Genomic DNA, 15,478 nt, shown 5'->3' with positions numbered 1-15,478 from the left:
GATTATTATATGAGATCTCTCCCTTCGGTATAAAGTTTTTGTCCACACCTTCGAAGGCAGGAAAATGGCAGTGATTTCAATCAATCTCATGTGACATGGTGTGGTTAGGGTGCATTGTTGCTAGTGAAAAAGCTTCAAGGGTTTAGGGGAGTAGGTTTTTGCGGTCTACGACAACCTAAATCTTAGATGGACAGTCATAGACAGTGGTCAGTAGTGAGACATAGGGGTGCTTGGATGCCAGCCGCGTTTTGCCACACCACACCTACGGTGGCACTGAGACCGTGGCGCAAAAATTCGGCAACGATTTGTGCATGGAAAGCTGTGGTGGATGAAGTCTACAAACTAATAAAAGCAGCAAACTTTGTAGGTGTGGCCTGCCACACTCGTGGCGTGGTGAGTTGTGGCTGGTATTCAAACAACCTCATAGTGATGAGGGTAGCTAGGTAGCAAGCGGTAGAAGGGGTTGAAGTTAACGGTGAGGGAGCTCCAAAATGGAGGTTGACGATTTCGAAATTAGACGGTTCTATTTCTCTATGGCTGATGTAGCAAAATAAAATAAATAATGTTGGACTAAATAAAAATGTGTATGCTCCTCTACTAATAGGGGTTTGACAATGCGTCAAACCATTGGCCTAACTAAAAACATATATTGCTGTTCCTTCACGTTCATTCATTGAGAAATATGAAAATGTCCATTTAGCATTCGGGCCCTCCAACCTACAAATGCTACCAGAGGACATACAGGAAAGAGGAGCCCGGATATATAGCGAGTTCGAAGCTTGAACTCGACAGCCTCACAGGCTCACCGCGGCTGCTGACCGGCTGGCTGCTTGGCCACGCAGTCACGCACCACGCTTGCCAGGCTCAGCCACTAGAGAGGATCGAAACCATCACTTTTCCAAGCAAGGGTGCAGATCCTCACTCAAAGTTCTGAGATAATGATAATCAACAATTTTTCCACCATGTTCAGTTTTCCTTGAAACGTACCCCTCTCAAATTTTGCTCTAGGATTATTGAAGGTAATAAATCCCGTTATATATATTTGGTTGCGGTGGTTTGTAAACAACTGTCATTGTAATCGAATCTCTTACCTAAATAATATCTGTACAAGCTTGCTACCCTCCTCCCCCACCATAATAAGATACAATACCTACATCGTAATCTGATTATGTTACCAGAATGCAACCAAACAAAGAGGGTAATCACCCATTCCCCCGCTATACATTGTAATCTGATTCCCTTTGCGTTTACGTTACCTTAGCACGAACCAAACACTATCTAGAAGTCACGTTAGAAGCTACTCGGGCCAGGAAGAGTAACGCTCAAGTTATTGGACCGGAATGGGAGACATGCTAGGGTTTGTTGGGCCAGTAGTAGTGTTTTAATTTGGTTCCACTAGTTCGTGTGTTAATGGGTTTGCGGCTGATTTTGATCTAAATTGAAGAGTACCTTTTTTTTTGAAACAGAAAACTGAAATATTGAACTCTCTAGGGAAACGATTACTGATAAACCATTTCCTTTTTCAATTAGGAGAAAACCTGATGTTCAAATGCACGGATAATTTCTGCCTGAAACATGTCCTTTAAAAAAAACTGAACTTCATAAGTTCATATCATCAATAATTTATTCCGGCGAATGCAATACATTATTTCTTTGCACACTAGCGAAGAGTTAAATAAACAGCATACATGCTACGAAATCCTGTATACAAATCAACGGTTAATGCCGGAAATCAACCATATGCATTAATAGCATGAATCATGCACATTATTTTTGCTTTGAAAATAAAAGACAAGTGCAATCACTCACTGAACTGCATGATTAAGCATGAGCAACTGAGTCATCATGGTCTTCGTCAAGGAAAGGGTAGTCGGTGTAGCCGATAACAGGGTCTTGTGTGTAGAAGGTGGAACGGTCGTACTTGTTCAATGGTGCACCTAGCTCAAACCTCTTAGGCAGGTCTGGGTTTGCCAAGAAAAGCCTTCCATAAGCAACGAGATCTGTATAGCCATTGGCCACTACGTTGTTGCCTTCCTCTAGGTCATAACCCCCAGCAGCGATGAACGTCCCATTAAAGACCTTTCGAAACGGCAACAACCCGTGTGGGATCTGCCTCCGACCGTCGACAACAAACATGCCATTGTAGGACAGCCGAGGCTCGACCATGTGGCAGTAGAGGAAGCCATCATGCTTGTTGAGCTGCTGCACCATGTGGCTGCCGAGCGCCACTGGGTCAGAGTCTACACACTCCATGAAGTCGATGAACGGCGACAACCTCATGCCGACGCGGTTCGCGCCCACCTCTCGGACGACGGCGTCGACGACCTCCACCGCGAAGCGGCACCGGTTCTCAAGGCTGCCGCCGTACTCGTCAGTGCGGTCATTGGTGCTGTCCTTCATGAACTGCTCTATGAGGTACCCGTGCGCGCCGTGGAGCTCCACGCCGTCGAACCCGGCCTCGATGGCGTTCCGCGCTGCGCGCCTGAAGTCGTCGACTATCCCGGGGATCTCCTCCTTCCGGAGCCGTCGTGGTTTGGAGTACACCTTGCCGGTCTCAATGTTGGGGGAGATCTGTTTGTCTGTGCTTGAGATCGGCGCGTGTCCGTTAGGCTGAAAATCTGGCGGATGACTCGGAAATCAGAATACATTCTTTTCCACAAATTGAAGACACACGAATCCATCAACCACATACCTGATGGTAAATTAAACAACAACAAACATTGCCACGTACCGGTCGAGGAGACTCTGCCGACGTGCAGAATCTGGCAGAAGAAGAACGCGCCTTTGCGGTGGACGGCGTCGACGATAGGCTTCCACGCCTCGACCTGCTCCCGCGTCCAGATGCCTGGCGTGTGCGGGTAGCCCTGCGCGGTGGTGGACACACCCGTGGCCTCCGCGATGAGGAGGCCGCCCCTGGTGGCGCGCTGCGAGTAGTACACCGCCGCGTGCGGCTGCGGCACGTTTCCGTAGGAGCGGAACCGCGCCATCGGCGCGAGCACCACCCTGTGGGAGAGCTCGAACTGCCCCATCTTGTACGGCGTCATCAGCGGGATCGCCTCCTTCGCCGCCTGCTGGTGCGCCATCTTGCACAAGCGAGAGGTTGCTTTGCTTGGTTTGCTCAGCTTCTTGCTCGCGAGCAACAAGGTCTTTGTTTGTTCGCTAGCTGCTTCTGCCTTTCCAACGGGTCAGGGGTGCATGAGTATTTATACGTGTCTGAGTGGAGATGGCGTGGTTGCTTTGGATCTTTCAAGCCGTCATTGTTTTTGACTCGTCTCCCTACTTCTGTTTGCTGCTTGGGACTGTTCGTGCTCTTCAGTCTTCACTATTTCCACCGTAAATCCATCCAGTGGTCACAGATGCTCCGGCATGCCACATGGCAGCACTACAGCAGCCATGGTACTGTCTATTTTCCTATCACATAATGAACGCAGTCACAGACCAGGTGGCAGGTGCATTGCATGCAGCCGAGTTTCTTCGCGCAAGCACACGTGAGGTTTAATTTGGGCGCCCTGCTCGCTCTCTGATTCTTTCTTTTGTGCCCGTCATCACGCGAATCAGAAATGACGCTGCTACCAGTTGTCAGGGGATCTTCTTTACCGATCGTTCATGCGCTAACAATTGTGGCTGTTTAAATTTGAGGCATGCAAATCTCCCCATCTATATATTTTTTCCTAAGGTACGAAGTTTATTTTTCTTCGACCAACTTTGCTGAGTATTCAGTTACGACAAAGCCATGCGGGCCTGTGTCTGAAATCCTTAAAAATACTTGACTAGATGACAAAAATCTATAATACATGCAAAGATGACAAAAATCTATAATACATGCAAAGATGACAAAAATCTACAAGTTACAGACGATCCTGGTAATTACCCCCGGATGCCCAAATGAAGATGGCTCCTCAAAAATGTATGAAAAATGTTTCAACATTTTAAAAGATCGTGTATGTTTGAAGTTGCACTTTGCACAGCAGGTATACAAGTCCACCAAAGCACTAGGCAAGCGTTCTCATTGACCTCTGCTCTGATTCAGAATCTAATTCCGAGGGAAATATTCTCACCCATTTTTAATAGTACAAGTCAAACGCGCGCATAGGATGCACCTGCACTCCCGTACATGTCGCACACACATAACCACGCACACACCCATTTTAGTAGTCCAAGTCCAATCGTTGATGTGGTATACAATTTAATTAATACTTATAAAACTTTTATGAAAGCTTCCATTGATCTAGCCTCGCTTAGCAGGGTCACGCATTTTGACCACTCAACACACCCATTCATGCATATATATATGCTATTTCTTCCCAAATTTAATTCAGGTAAAAAGTAGACATCGTGCTGAACACGTGAATACAAAAAGATACTCCTTTCGTTTCAAACTACAAGTCATTTTGACTTTTTTAATATGTAGTCTTTGTTATATATCTAGATATAATATAAATCTAGATACATAGTAAAAATTTTGTATCTAAAAAATCAAAATAATCTACAATTAGGGACGGATGAAGTATAACGCTAGCAACATGCAACAGAACCAATAAATCATCAGTACGTGTACAATATGAACTTACGTAGAGCTTGAGGATAACAAGGTAGTGAAAGAGGGGTTGTTGTACATGTTCTTGCGCAACCTTATATTGTTCCTCATTTTTTTATTTTTTCTAAATATAGTATGTTGAGAAATGTAGTGTGTTGGATAATTAGGCAATTGCAGAATTAATTTTCAAAATAAATAAATCATGACAACAGCAAACTCTAGCATACAGCTCTCTAACATACTAGGCAACAGGAACAACATCTCCTACTTTGCTAATTTCTTATCCGATTCTGTTGAAATGGTTTCATAATTCTGATTTTGATTCACTAGTTCGAAAATTCCAACTGTAGGTACCATTTGTGTAATTGCTGATTGGCATGGTCCAGTTGACTTCCCTCGGTTTCGTTTCACTCAGCCTTTTTGTAATGCCCTTGCCTGTTAACGTTTTTAAGGTCATACTACTATAATGCTTTGGTAAGCTTGATATGCTAGAGTTGTATTTGAGTAAGAGAAGGTCAAAATTAAATCAGAGTCAATTTTAATTTCTCTTTGCAAAGCTCTTTTCCAGAAAGAATTTGCTCATGTGTTATAAAGAAGTTCAACATCAACATGTCCCGGTGCCTCGATCTCCTTGTGTAATTGCTTGTTTTCATTTTCTTTGTTACTTTCTTTGTTTCTTCATTTTTGCCATGTACTTTTTTTCTACCTACTATAATATATAATCAGTAGGGGCTAACCCCTCCTGTTTCATCATAAAAAGGTTAAACGTTGCTGTAGCAAAGTCGATCCAAAATGAAGTCAAGTCAATTAAACAGCAGACTGCTTCCTCAACAATTTCTCAGCCATAACAGAGAAGAGTAAGATGCAGAAAGAAAAAAGAATTGTAGGCTCAACAGAATAAATGTTTTATTCTCTTTAATAGTATTGTTAAAATGGAAACAGTTTACATCAAACTTTTACAAATGAGAACCTGAAAAGAAAACAAATTACATCATATCACACATCTTCTTACAACATCACTAGCGATTCTGTGTATATAACAAACAGATGATGACTAGGGGAATAATCAAACATGTGGGTACTATGAATCACCCATGTTATTTCTTAGAAAAAAATTATGATTAAGCTTGAGTAGCTGATGTGATTGTTGTCATCGCCAAGAAAAGGGTAGTCAGTATAACCGACAACCGGATCTTGTGAGTAGAAAGTAGAGCGGTCATACTTATTCAGTGGCGTGTCCAACTCAAATCTCCTCGGTAAGTCTGGATTGGCCAAAGAAGAGCCTTCCGTATGCAACAAGATCGGTGTAACTCTCCACCATAACCTTATTACCTTCCTCCCGATCATACCCACCGGCAGCAATGAACATACCGTCGAAAGTCTTCCGGAACGCCGATGTGGGATTGTAACAGCCCAAAAATTCAAATCTAAAAATCACTTGAACTCAAAAATTTCAAAACCTATTTTAAAATTTTTAAATATTGCAAAACTATTCTCGAGCTCAATTCGTTTTCCATCCATAATCCATCCCAAGATCCCCTTTAATCCTTTTGCCTTTCCAAATCAATTCAGGCATTTAACTTTCTCTCTAACCTTCCTATTCTCCCGAAGCTGTCAACTTGCTGCTCCTTTACTTCACGTATGGTCCTTTGAGCAGGCTTGTCGTCCCCTTCCTATGTCCTTCAACATGCACAAGCTAGACCACGCACGAAAGCACACAACAGCAGCTCACACTGGTACAATGTGCAAAAGCTCCACACGCCAGGCCCCCTTGCTGTGCTCCCCCTGTTCTGCTTGAGCGACAACCCACCCCCGCGAGGTGACCACGCCCTACCGCCTGGCACCACGCCGTGCCACCCCTTGCCGTGTCCCCACCTCAACCACGCCGCCACCTCGTCGCGCGCACCGTCAAAACCGCGTCGACTCAGCGCCACCGCCGCAGCAAGCCGACGCTTGCAAGCTGCCGTCCAGACACGCGTCGCCATTCATGGCGAGCGGGTGAGCCGCTGGCACAGCTCCGCCCTCGCCGCCTATAAAAGCCACCCCGAGCTGCTCTCCGTCGCCATCCCGAGCTCGCCGAGCCGCCCAGCTCCACCGCTCACCTCCCTCCTCACTCAAATTTCTCCCTCCTCTATTCTTGCGCTCTCCCTCATCGATCTCCGACGATAAGCCACCACAGCTCGATTAGTTCATCGGTGAGCACCTCCACACCCTCCTCTACCTTTCCCAAGCAATGGCCCTCCATATCCTTGCCTACACCGAGCTCCCCAAGGACTCCAGGACCGCATCCATGGCCCCTCGTGGCCGACCTCCTTCCACCCTCTCACCTCGGCCAAGAACCCCAGAACCGAATCCCCATCCACTCCTCTCTCTATCCATACCCTTGGATTCGAAAATGGTGGCCGGGGCTGCTGTTCCGGTGGAGCTCCTGCCGCTGCTCATGGCAGTGCTGCCAGGGGCCCTCTACTCTTTTATCCGAGAGCAGCCTTATCTAGCCAGTGGGCTTTGGTGCCCATGTATTGCCAGCCCAATCCAAAAGACAGCCCAAAATGCAAAAAGCCGCACGTACTTGTTTAACCCGTGAAGCCTCCGTTCGTTTAACCCGTGAAGCTTCCGTCCAATTATGTTAAACTATTTTCGTAATTTAATTAGTAGCTAATCTTTACATAGCCATATCTCACACATCAAAACTCCGATTCACTTGATTTTTTTCCTAAATTCCTCTAAAATCAAATTCTATCTAATCCAGCTATTCTCCTCTCCGTTTAAGCTCATTTTATTTTGTGTTTATGCTTGCTTGTGTTTATTTGTCTTTTGCACCGTCATCACCGTAGCTGATGGAGTGATCGAGGAGGAAAATCAGTTTGGAGGCCAGTACCGCGAGCCGGAGTACGAAGGCCAGGACCACGAGTCGGAGCCGGAAGACCTGTACCACGAGCAGGAGCTTTCGGAAGGTTTTGAAGATGGCAAGTCCAACCTGTTCCCTTTTGGTCATATTTATTCCAGTTTTCAAACACAACCCGTAAAAGCCTCTTTTTTTCATAAATTGCATCCAATTATATATATGCTCAGATTATTTTACTACTTGATTTAGTTATAACCCGATTGGATAGCCACTCCTTGAGTTGATATATCTTGATTATACCTTGACGACATAGGATTTATCACTGGGCATAATACGCTCTGTTAGCCGATTACTTTGAAATTAATACACTTAGAAACTGGTTACTCAACATCATTACTACTTTTTTTACAAATGCAATGGTTTTACAAAGATAAAATGTGTTGAGTATGTTGGGGTGAGTATGAGTTGGGATTTTGGAAAAGAGATTTTAAACAACTGGTGTTGGTGATTATTTAGATGGGGCGGATCAGGGTTCCTTGTGTAGGATGCCTTGGAGTATTGGCTCGTGCCTGTGTAGTTAAGTATGGGAGATATCTATCTTGTCTTAATTAAGGACCGAATTCATGTGTCATCTTGCCTAACCCAACTTATTGTACAACCACTTAATTTTTGTGTGTGGCAAAAGCTTAGCTTAAATCCCACTAGCTAGTCTGATAGTCGTCTGTAGGCAGGTGTGCAATGGGAGGCTAAGGAAGAGGCGTAAGTAAGTACTGGATTAGTAGCCCGGTTGAAGACCTTGTAGGAAGGTTAGGAACCTCTTGGTTAGCTCTCATGGATGACTAGTCAGGAGTGTGCAATGGTGGGTAATGGCTTTGATGGATCCGCACCGGCACTCGGTGTTCGTGTTACGGTACCCTACTTGTGGGTAAAGTGTACACCTCTGCAGAGTTAAAACCTATTCGAATAGCCATGTCCACGGTCTTGGACGAGTTATGGCTTGGTTACATAACTAGCTATTTGGGAAAGATGGGGAAACCTTTTAGTGAAAAACTAGACTTTTAAAATATCCGACAAGTGTGCCGTGTGCTATCATGAACGGGGTGTCTAGTAGTAATTAAAACTTAGATCCTTTGTGTAGGATCACCCCTCTCTTTCACAACATTATAAATGTGGTATATATGTGTTTTGCAAAAATCGCTTTATAAAATCACACCTTGCATGTGTATAAAAGATTGCTTTCTACAAAATAAACCTTGGTCTATTCCTTGGATTATCCCTATGCATGTATTCATTATCCCTTTCCGTAGGGTGTGGTTGGATTTGCTGAGTATGTATGTACTCATCCTTACTTTGTTGATACAGAAGAAGACCCGGACTACGTCCTGGTGAAGCTTTCAAGTAGGAGGTCGCCTGCGCACCCAACTTGCCTATGGTGTTGGGCTGTTAAGGATGCTACTGCTATCGTGCAGTGCTGCTTGCTGCTTATGCACTTGTTCATAGGTTGCATCTACAACCTGTTTGTGTGTTACCCGTCCTCTTCTTAGAGAGTAGCACGACTTTTTGAACTATCTGTTGAATAAATGTGTGTACCAACCTTCCTAAGATTGGTATTTATTAGTCTCTGTGCAAATGGAGACGCTCCAGGGATCTGCCTGCGACCATCAACAACAGCCATTCGGGGCTCCACCGTGTGGCAATAGAGGAATCCCTCATGTCGGTTCAGCTGCCGCACCATGTAGTCAGCGAGCGTTGCCGGATCGGAATCCACGCAGTCCATATAGTCAAGGAACGGCGATAACCTGATACCCACACGGTGAGCACCCACCTCGCGGACTACGGCGTCAACCACCTCCACCGCAAAGCGGCACCGGTTCTCAAGGCTACCGCCGTACTCGTCATCACGGTCATTGGCGCCATCCTTCATGAACTGTTCCAGGAGGTACCCGTTCGTGCCGTGGATCTCCACGCCGTCGAAACCAGCCTCGATGGCGTTCCGCGCAGCACGCCTGAAATCGTCGACAATCCCGGGGATCTCGTCCACACGCAACCGCCGTGGTTTGGAGTACACCATGCCGGGCTCGGCGTCCGGGGAGATCTATCTGCTTGTCTGTGCTCGAGATGGGCGCCTATCCGTCAGGCTGGAAACCTGCCGATCGGTTCAAAAAAGTGAGTGACAAAATCAACTGATCAAACAACAATCACACAACTGACGAAAATGCTTGTACTCACCATTTGTGGAGACCCTGCCGACGTGCCACATCTGGCAGAAGAAGAGCGCACCCTTGCGGTGGACGGCTTCGACGATAGGCTTCCACGCCTGGACCTGCTCCTGCTTCCAGATGCCATGTGTCTCCGGGTACCCCTGCGCGGTGGCGGACACACCCGTGGCCTCCGTGATGAGCAGGCCTCCCCTGGTGGCGCGCTGCGAGTAGTACACAGCGGCGTGCGGCTGCAGGCCGTAGGACCGGCACCGCGTCAGCGGCGCGAGCACCACCCGGTGGGCGAGCTCGAATTTCCCCGTCTTGAACGGGGTCATCAGCGGGATCGCCTCCTGATGCACCATCGCGTAGCTTGTCTCTGATCGTTGCCGCGCTCAGATGCTACTGAAAGCGGGAATCGCTTGCTAGCTTGCTTAGCTTTGCTCTGTTTCTTGGCTGCGAGTAAGCTCTTGTTCGTTTGTTCACCTGATTAACTGGTGGAATACCGAGCATTAACCGGGACTAAGATATTTTTCCTTTTACCCTGAATTTTTTTTCCATATTAATGCTAATTGTTACTTCATGTATACGCTCATATGCATATACGTATGCATCCTTAGCGCACACTACTTACATGTATATGCTCGTATGCATGTTGTATATATATTCCTTGATAGTATATGCATAATATTAATTATAACTACTATATATACAATTCCTAGTATATTATACACATCAAATTAATATTTATACAATTACTATATATACAATAATTTGTCCACTTCATTCTTAGGATCCTCCCGCCATGGAGAAGGAGTCCGAAGCTCTCGGCCTAAGTGGCTCGGGCTCGGGGAAGAAGAAGCTGATGACTTTTATAGGCGAGGCGTTTAGTCCTGGTTGGTGTTTTCAACCGGGACTAAATGTATGGTCTTTAGTCTTAGTTGGTGTTTTCAACCGGGATTAAACACCCCACCAGATTCCCTTGTCCCACTAGCCATTACAACCGGGACTAAAGGGTGCTCTTTAGTCCCAGTTGATATTACCAACCGGGACTAAAGTTCCCGTCGTCGGTGGCCGTCGGTGATGTCCGTTTGACCCGGGACTAAATACCCTTTAGTCACGGATAAAAAAATGATCAGGACCGAAAACCCTGAATGCTATGTGGAAGGTTTTTTATCTACCGGTGGTTGTGCTCTCCGGCCTGCCGGGACGGAGTATTTATACCCGACAGAGGGTGGCCTCGAGTTGGCAGCTTGTTATTTGCGGGCCGTACGTCTCTTCTTTTTTACTAGTCTCCGTTTTGAATATTGGTTCCACGACGTTCGTCGTCGTTAACGTCATCCGTTGGTCTCTGTTGTCTGATGAACTATAGCAGCCATGCAGGTACGCTGTAAGTACGTAGCCAGTCACCATGACCAAGAGATGACGCCACGAGGACGTTGTATGCCGATTATCCCTAGTTGTTGTTGCCTTGTTGGTGACGGACCAAAAATGTAGGAGTGCAACACATTGGATAAAATGATGCTTTCACTACTGAAGTAATTGATGCTTTCAGAGACAATTATTTTAAAATGTATAGTACACAAGTATTTTATCTCTTATCTTCCATATTTGATAACACAATATCCATATACATACTCTGTGGTCCGTACCTGCTGGTTGGGACAATCTTTAGTTTACGAATCCAAATTTTGTCATCCCTATTGAGATCCTACTACCTTAGCTTGGACTATGTCAGCTCTTGGTGCCTTCTATTTTTTCTTACTTTACCAATCCAAGATTTTGTCATCCCTATTGAGATCTCACTACCTGCAATTTTTTTAAAAAAGATCTCTCTTTACATGTTAAGCTAAAACTCTCCTTTTGGGTTTCTTGTTTTATACCCTCTTAGCATAAACAGAAGTTTCAGCTTGGCCTACAACGTCCAATATGTAAAAAAAAAAATCTGTAATGCTACACAACAGACGTCCGGAATTAAAAAAAAAATCTTACGGCTCAACGTATATTCTAATAGTTAAGCATCGATGTTGCAATTATTATTTCCACATGTTTCACAATGTTGCATGAGACATAGGGTTCATGTTGCGGCAGGAATTTCTTATCTTGGAGTCGAACGACGTAGTTATTTTTTTGCATATTTTTCAATATTGCAACTATACATTTTCGATGTTGCAGATATTTTATTTTGATGTTGCAATCGAGCGTCCAATAGGAAAATTCTCATCGGACGTCCGGACGCTAGCAGTGCCGTTTTTTTTCCTATCAATGAACTATACATATACGATATACACCACTCGCGGCGGAAGCATTGGAGCTCGTTCGGCTGGCTGCTTTGCAGCTGGCTGCTGCTGCTCGGCTCTCTGCCGCAGCAGCTGCAGCACGCAGCAGCTCTCTGCCGCAGCAGCCAGCCAGCCGAACGCAGCAGCCAAGCGAACGAGCCCGGCATCATCCTGATCCTCGCTCAGTCGCTATTGGTCTCAGTTGTGACTTGTGAGGCTTAGCAGCCATGATGCCTTGCTTCCTTCGCACACAGACGACACGATGACGTTGTATGCAGCCATACAAACAGCACGTGAGGGGCGGACCGCTGACTCTGGTTCCAACCATCATGAGCAAGAGGTGGGGTCACTTAGCATGTCAAAAAACGTAGCCGTAGAAATCTTTCTTTACCCATTATTGGCTGCTTTTCTGCAAAACGAAAAATAAGAATATTTGCTATTCAACTGCCCGAACCTATCTAAATCGGATGTCTGTGTTCACTTTCGAGTTCCTGACCTCGGCGAGCCCCACAAATCAAACACTACCTCGGGCACCCCCTCGGTATGTTGCCGGGTCTAAACACCAGCAGGAGATCCTGATATCCGGTTTGAGGAAATAGAGGGTATACATTAGACGGTTTCATAGATTAGGGTTGTGTCTTAGACTTTTTTGGCAGGGTTTAGGTGGGTAATGTGGACTTATTCCTTAAAAAAATATAGATTCGATTCAGTACGTATCCCAGTCTTTACCTAAGTGCGAGGCACCAAAATTCCGATGATGGAGTCTTTCCGAACACTGGGGTGATATTCAGTAATTTCTCTCTTTGTTTGGACGAATGAATATATTCACTTTGTGGATCATTTTTGAGTTATTCACCAGCAGAATTGAACGGGTGCAGAAGTTAGTCAGAACTCATCCAGACGGATGGAATGTGTAATAAGTGTCATCCAGATGAGTAGCTGTTTCAGTAAGTTGATTTGTTAGGTGTGGTGTTTGTACGAAAGGAGATCAAATCCAGTAAATTATATGTTTATTTCCTATTAAATTTGACAGGTTAGATAAATGGTGTATGGCCAATTCAGACAAATTGAATTCAAGCCAAGTAAATGGTGTCTGCTTCCTGAACCAACTGTTATTTCCTTCATTCAGCGGAACAACAATTGAATTGCTGGACCTGAGCCACAATAATATTTCTAAAAAGATGTTCTCAACCTCAACCATAGCAGTGAACAACAAGATGTAAAGAAACGAAGGACTATATGATCAACAGAGTTGATATTTTATTCTGGATACAACAAAGCAACAATGAAGGGAGAAATAAAACTTGTGCCTCTCGCAAGAATGTAGCACGTTATTAATCACAATCGAACAATTGAACTGGATGATTAAGCATCATTTGCAGTTAGGTCACTGCTGTCTTCGTCAAGGAACGGATAATCCGTATAGCCAACAATTGGATCCTGCGTGTAGAATGTGGAACGGTCATACTCATTCAGCGGCGCGCCAAGCTCAAACCTTTTAGGTAGGTCCGGATTGGCCAAGAAGAGCCTTCCATAAGCAACGAGGTCGGTGTAGCCATCTGTGACTACTTTGTTGCCTTCCTCACGATCATATCCGCCAGCGGCAATGAACATACCATTGAATGCCTTCCGGAATGGCAAAAGCCTGTGCGGGATCTGCCTACGACCATCAACAACGGCCATTCTAGGCTCCACCATGTGACAGTAGAGGAACCCCTCGTGCTTGTTAAGCTGCCGAACCATGTAGTCGGCGAGCGCCGCTGGGTCAGAGTCCACACAGTCCATGTAGTCGAGGAACGGTGACAGCCTGATGCCCACACGCTGCGCTCCCACCTCACGGACCACAGCGTCGACCACCTCCACTGCGAAGCGGCACCTATTCTCGAGGCTTCCACCGTACTCATCATCTCGGTCATTGGCTCCGTCCTTCATGAATTGCTCAAGGAGGTACCCATTCGCACCGTGTATCTCCACGCCATCAAACCCTGCCTCAATGGCATTCCGCGCAGCGCGCCGGAAGTCGTCGACGATCCCCGGGATCTCGTCCACCTGCAGCCGCCGCGGCTTGGAGTACACCATGCCGGGCTCGGCGTCTGGGGAAATCTGCTTGTCCGTGCTTGAAATGGGCGCCTGTCCATCAGGTTGAAAATCTGCCATTTCGTTCACAACGACGTATTAGCGTTTGAACGAACAATAATCAACCAACCAGGCAGCTGATTGAACAAGATTAATTTTGAGATGTTAGTGTGGATGCCTACCGTTTGTGGAGACCCTGCCGACATGCCACATTTGGCAGAAGAAGAGGGCGCCCTTGCGGTGGACGGCGTCGACGATGGGCTTCCACGCCTCGACCTGCTCTTGCGTCCAGATGCCGGGGGTCTCCGGGTACCCCTGCGCAGTGGCAGACACACCTGTAGCCTCCGTGATGAGGAGGCCACCCCTGGTGGCGCGCTGGGAGTAGTACACCGCGGCGTGCGGCTGCGGCACGTTACCGTAGGAGCGGCACCGGGTCAGCGGCGCGAGCACCACCCGGTGGGAGAGCTCGAACCGCCCCATCTTGAATGGCGTCAGGAGCGGCATCACCTCTTGATGAACCATGTTGTCTGCTAGATCGAGATCGCCGATGCGCTGCCGATGAAGGAAATCAGCGATCACTAGGTGGCTTTGCTTGGCTCTGTTTCTTGCTTGCGAGTAAGCTCTTGCTTGTTCTCTGCTTGTGGTGTGGTGCTCTCCAACCGGCCGGGGTGGAGGAGTATTTATACCTGTCGGAGGGTTTGCTCCGGGCGTGTTGGCAGCCTGGCATTTGCCAGCCGCCTCCTTTTTGACTGGTCCACCTTTTGATCCTCCCACGCCGTCGCCGACGTCATCTCTTGATCTCTGTCGTGTAACCAGCGATAGCAGCCATGTCATTCTCCAAAAACAATAGCAGCCATGCTATTTCCCTTTTTTTTATGCAGGTACGTTGTATGCTGACACTGGTGCCCATCATCATGAGCTAGAGATGACGCCACTAGTACGTCATCCCCTGGTATTCTTCCTGAATGACGACTGATCCAGAAATGCAGCTCATCTGATGCATAACGCTTCACTTATATTTGAAAAGGATCGCTTTATCTCGTAGCGCGGGGTCACAACATATTTCATTGACAAATGTTTTCTAACGTTTTTCAAGGAGTCTTATCTAACACGCAGATGTTTTAGGGGCCCAGGACATCGAATTTTCTTCTTGGCATCCAATTTTAAAATCTGCAGCTAAGATTAAATATCTGTACTAATAATAAAGATGGTGAATGCTCAAAACTCCCTTGCTTTTGCAGGCGTGCTTTTGTAATTTTCCCAATACCTAATTTACTACGCACCGTTACCCCAAAATTGCATCCAGAAAATATATAAGTTTTGTTTAAATTAAATATAGTTCCAATATAAACAAATAGTAATAGAGCTATTTGCAATAAATAAATAAATATTAGTGCAGTTCAAAAAATGAAGAAGTCCATTTTACACCCCCATCTTTTGCGGTGGTATGAAATTCAACCCCCAACTACAAACCATGCTGTATCGTCGCACGTATGCTGACCAAACAACTGAACAAGTGAGCTCTTCCAAAAATTTTGATTGG

The 15,478-nt window shown here is 46.0% G+C and overlaps 2 protein-coding genes, 1 long non-coding RNA gene and 1 pseudogene across 3 annotated transcripts; 1 reads left to right on the top strand and 3 right to left on the bottom strand.

The window, feature by feature from the left end:
• Positions 1–1,634: 1,634 nt before the first annotated feature.
• On the bottom strand, positions 1,635–3,536 carry LOC117853983 (12-oxophytodienoate reductase 1). Its single transcript, XM_034736261.2, has 2 exons — positions 2,732–3,536; positions 1,635–2,618 (listed from the first exon to the last, which is right to left on the bottom strand). The coding sequence occupies exons 1-2, from the start codon at positions 3,081–3,083 to the stop codon at positions 1,822–1,824; spliced, it is 1,149 nt and encodes a 382-aa protein (XP_034592152.1). The 5' UTR covers positions 3,084–3,536; the 3' UTR covers positions 1,635–1,821.
• Positions 3,537–5,530: 1,994 nt separating this feature from the next.
• LOC117852070 (putative 12-oxophytodienoate reductase 5) lies at positions 5,531–10,112 on the bottom strand (annotated as a pseudogene).
• LOC117852071 (uncharacterized) lies at positions 6,566–8,999 on the top strand. Its single transcript, XR_011897999.1, has 3 exons — positions 6,566–6,732; positions 7,372–7,503; positions 8,745–8,999. It is a non-coding gene; the product is annotated as an uncharacterized lncRNA (long non-coding RNA).
• A 2,967-nt stretch (positions 10,113–13,079) lies between the features above and the next one.
• LOC117851684 (putative 12-oxophytodienoate reductase 5) lies at positions 13,080–14,602 on the bottom strand. Its single transcript, XM_034733554.2, has 2 exons — positions 14,118–14,602; positions 13,080–14,009 (listed from the first exon to the last, which is right to left on the bottom strand). Exons 1-2 carry the CDS (start codon positions 14,455–14,457, stop codon positions 13,225–13,227), a joined length of 1,125 nt encoding a protein of 374 aa, XP_034589445.1. The 5' UTR covers positions 14,458–14,602; the 3' UTR covers positions 13,080–13,224.
• Positions 14,603–15,478: the final 876 nt, after the last annotated feature.

This window comes from Setaria viridis, chromosome 4, assembly GCF_005286985.2.
Source record: "Setaria viridis chromosome 4, Setaria_viridis_v4.0, whole genome shotgun sequence".
In the NCBI taxonomy this organism is placed as follows: domain Eukaryota; kingdom Viridiplantae; phylum Streptophyta; class Magnoliopsida; order Poales; family Poaceae; genus Setaria; species Setaria viridis.
The sequence above is the reverse complement of the archived record's forward strand: the minus strand, read 5'-3'. Positions and strand labels throughout refer to the sequence as shown.